General features: G+C 39.0%; 1 protein-coding gene across 1 annotated transcript in view; it reads left to right on the forward strand.

Annotated features, from left to right (window-relative positions):
• Window positions 1-532: 532 nt before the first annotated feature.
• Window positions 533-4,006, forward strand: part of Mroh9 (maestro heat like repeat family member 9) — a gene marked incomplete at its 5' end in the record, with an annotated part of 43,664 nt that continues 40,190 nt past the window's right edge. Inside the window, 1 exon segment of the mRNA XM_029562455.1 lies at window positions 533-665. Within this exon segment, the coding sequence (XP_029418315.1) occupies window positions 533-665 (133 nt within the window).

Here is a 4,006-nt window from a genome sequence, read left to right on the forward strand (position 1 = left end):
GTGTGTGTGTGTGTGTGTGTGTTTTAATGAATCTCTCTGAGAAGAGTCAAAAACTTCTAGGAGGGAAATAATTCGAATTTCAATTATAAAGTCATTTAAAGTGTTTCACATGTGGAGATTGAACTTTACAAAGATTTTGAAAATCAACACTCCCATCAGATCTCAACTGAGCAGCTACAGGAGGCCCTCTATAGGTCTCCACATACCACTCCCCACAGAGAAATTTACTACTTACAAATTGCTAGGTGATTTAGGGAATGAAAAACTAAAACTGACTTATTATCATTCAAAATCTTCTCAAGGAACTTTCTGACATGTTCACTCTTTGCCCCAAAATAACTATTACAAAAATAGTGTTTGTTTTCATTTCATAAAGCAAGAAATGAAAGCTCAGGAGCTAGGATTTCAGTAAAGGTTTTTAGACTCTGAGAGCTACCCTCTGATACTGCTCTCATATGCAAGAGGATCAGATGCAGATATTTACTATGGACCATGCAAAACTAATACACTTTCTCTTTTGTTTTTCCATTAGCGTATCGACGCTCCATATTTAGGTGTCCTGGCTGCAGAGATGTCTATGTTGTGTTTCCATAATGATCCTTCAATCAAACATCAAGCATCCATAGGAATGACTTATGTCCTCTATATCGCAAAGTGGCAGAATTGTAAGAATGACTCGCCATCTTTTCTACATGTTACTAAGAACCTGTCCCTAATTATTTGACTTGAAAGGAAGCTTCAGAGTCTATGATTTCTAGATCCTGCCCCAGTATCTATAGTTTCACTTTTTAAATGCAGCTTTAAAAAATATTTTTAGCATTGACAAAACACTCATGTAATGGGATAACTGATACTTCAAGATCTTTATACTTTCAAGATCTATCTATTCTGCTTGGGTTGGTGTTGAGTGTTAATGGTGGGGGATAGGGATGACAAGTAGAGGCAGAAAGGGAGGAGAAAGAGAACATTGACCAATGAAACATTTAGAAGAGGTCTATTTTTCTCTTTAATGGGTTAACAACTAAAATACTTGGGAGATTCTATAATGCTTAGGTTTTAGGAACAAATCAGCCAAGACAAAAATAAATGTTGACATGGTTGACCTAAAAGAACTCAAATTCAAGATTTGAAAATACCAAACTGACTTCAAGAAACTTATCTACACATCAGAATCACTAAATATTTGTAAATTGGGCCAATGAGATGGCTCAGCAGGTAAAGACACTTACCGCCAAGCCTGACTACCTTCATTCAATCCCTGGAACCAACATGGTGGAGGGCAAGAACCAACTGTCCCAAGCTGCCTTTTGACCTCCTCATGTGCACCATGGCATGTGCAATACCCCTTCTATACACAATTTTAAAAGTACTTTTAAAATATTTGTGACTACAGTTGTATAGATATAAGTATTTTCTGTTCATTAGACAACAGCTGATCCTGACCATATCACCTAGAGTAAACTTCTGGACTTTGGTATAGGAAAGTGCACTAGAATAGCCTTGACTAGTTGAAAAGAATTGAAAACTCAAGATTAAGAAGAGCTAGAGTTCACGAGGACAAACAACAGAAAGGAATGCACAAAAGGAGAACTCCAGATATATATAAAGACCTTCAGAGAAGCCTGTTTAGGTACTCAGCAAGCCACTGATTAGAACACACATGTAAGGAAATGGGTTTGGGAGAGGAATACCAGAAGTTATTACAGAGAAAGATCCAGGGAGCTGACAAAGGCTCTAAATGGTGTCTTTACACCTATAAACCAGAATTTAAAATCTCACAATTCACAAGCAATGGTGAAGGATTTTTGTCTCATTTGGAAGAAAAACTATCCTTAGATTATAACATTTTGTCACTTAAGAAGACTTAAAAATACAAACTAAAAGGAAGAACCTAGCTCCAAACACTTTGTTTACCAAAAGAGAGATGAAGACTACTACTTCTAAGAATATAAAAAAGAATTCCAGTATTCAGGTCGGGCATGGTGGTGCCCACTTTTAAACTCAGCATTCTGGAGGCAGAGGCAAGTGGTTCTCTGTGAGATCAAGGCCAGCCTGGTCCACATAGCAAGTTCTAGGCCAGCTGGGGCTATAGGAGATCCTGTCTCAAAAGCAAAAGCAAAAAAAAAAAACAAACAAACAAACAAACAAAAAACCTTCCAGCATCCAACAACGTAAAACTAACAATTTCTGACACCCAATAAAAAATTACAATGCAGCCAGGTATGGTAGGATACATCTCAGGAAGCTAAGGGAAGAGGATTTTGAGTTCAAGACAAGCCTGGTTACACAGTGACATTCTGTCTCAAAGGGATAACAAACCAGGCATGGAAAGAAAGAGGAAAATTCAACTCACAGTGAGGATAAAAATTATCCAAAAATGTCATAGATAATATAATTAATAGAGAAGAATATGAAGAAAAATTATTACAACTATATTTCATTTATTTAAAAACTTAAATCAAAGCATCAGCATGTAAGGACAGACATAGAAAACTTCAAAAAGATCCATAATGTCCCAGCACTTGAGAGGCTGAGGCAGAAGGATCATGAGCCCAATGCCAGGAATGAGTTACCTACTTTGGAACAACTATTGGCCAATGAGGTCCTATAGACACCCAAACATTACAAGCTATTAGTAATGCTCTTGATGACCCTCCAGAACCTGATAGTAAAACCCTATCGCAAAAAAACAACATACACTTGAGTCATAGAACATGGAGAAATGATCTCACAGAACATGAAGCTTCATCTCTACTACATAACATCATAGTGCCAAAAAATGCTACAATTGCTACCAGAGAAAAAAAGTAATTATCAATCTGTATTAGTTACTATTCTGTTGCTGTGTTAAAGCACCATGACCAAGGGAATTTATCTGAGCTTACAGTTCCAGAAGAATCAGAGTCCATCATGGTGGGGAGGCAAGGTGGCAAGAGGTGGCCAGAGAAGAAAGAGGAACACTCACATCTTCAAGCAGGCACAGGAAGCAGAGAGAGACTGGAAATCCAGCAAGGCCTAAGAACTCTCAAAGCCCACCCCCAGTGACATGCTTCCTCCAGTATGGCCACACCTCCTAAGGCCTTCCAATACAATGCCACCAACTGGGGACAAAATGTCCAAATAATCAGAGCCTCTGGGGACATTCTCATTCAAACCAGCACCTAATCTTACCCACCTATGAACCCTATAAGCTACAATAATGACTGGCCTGGCAAGACATTCCCACTGAGACAATGGTGACATGAATGTCATGGAGTAACAACCACTTTTTTGATGGACTTAAGGCCTACTCTACAAGATGAAACTCATACCTGGCTCTGTTATTGGGGCAAAGAACCTGTGACTAGGCAGGTCATAGGCCCTAGGGAAGCATCTACTACTATGATTTTGCTAAATGGACATGATATTAAACAGATTCTTAGAGATTTATTGTTACACTCATCCATAAGGGCATCTCTCAGGCCTCATCAGAGAAGCTTCTTTTTGTGGGGAATAACTATTAACATAGAGACCCACAACTGGTCAAAATGCAGAGAATAAGAGATTGTGGAATTCTCAGCCCTAAACGGAACATCCATATCACACCCTGACTTCCAAGGCTCAGGGAACGTTGTAGAAGATGCAATAGAAATATTTCAATAACTGGAGGTGGTGTATGACTATATTGAAATTGTGTTTTCTGGCCACAAGAGGGCAGTTGCACATACTAACTCACAGTGATTGTGACAGCATGCACAAGACCAGCTCAAACTCATGCTAGACAATATCCCAGCATTGACAGGGGAGGCAGGCAAGATGTCCACCCCTAGCTGAGGAGCTATTGGTATTTGATAGCTGTTGGGAGAGGGCAAGTCCATTTACTTCAAGGGTACGGCCCCTGATTGATCAATCATGCTTCAGTAGATGACCAAACACCCAAGAGTATGTGGACAGCACAAATTGAACTTGATGAGTTAATATTAAAAAAATAAAAGAGAGAGAACACAAAGTTGAGTAGGTAGGGAAA

This window comes from Nannospalax galili, unplaced genomic scaffold (genome assembly GCF_000622305.1).
Source record: "Nannospalax galili isolate Female #2095 unplaced genomic scaffold, S.galili_v1.0 scaffold1475, whole genome shotgun sequence".
Classification (NCBI taxonomy): domain Eukaryota; kingdom Metazoa; phylum Chordata; class Mammalia; order Rodentia; family Spalacidae; genus Nannospalax; species Nannospalax galili.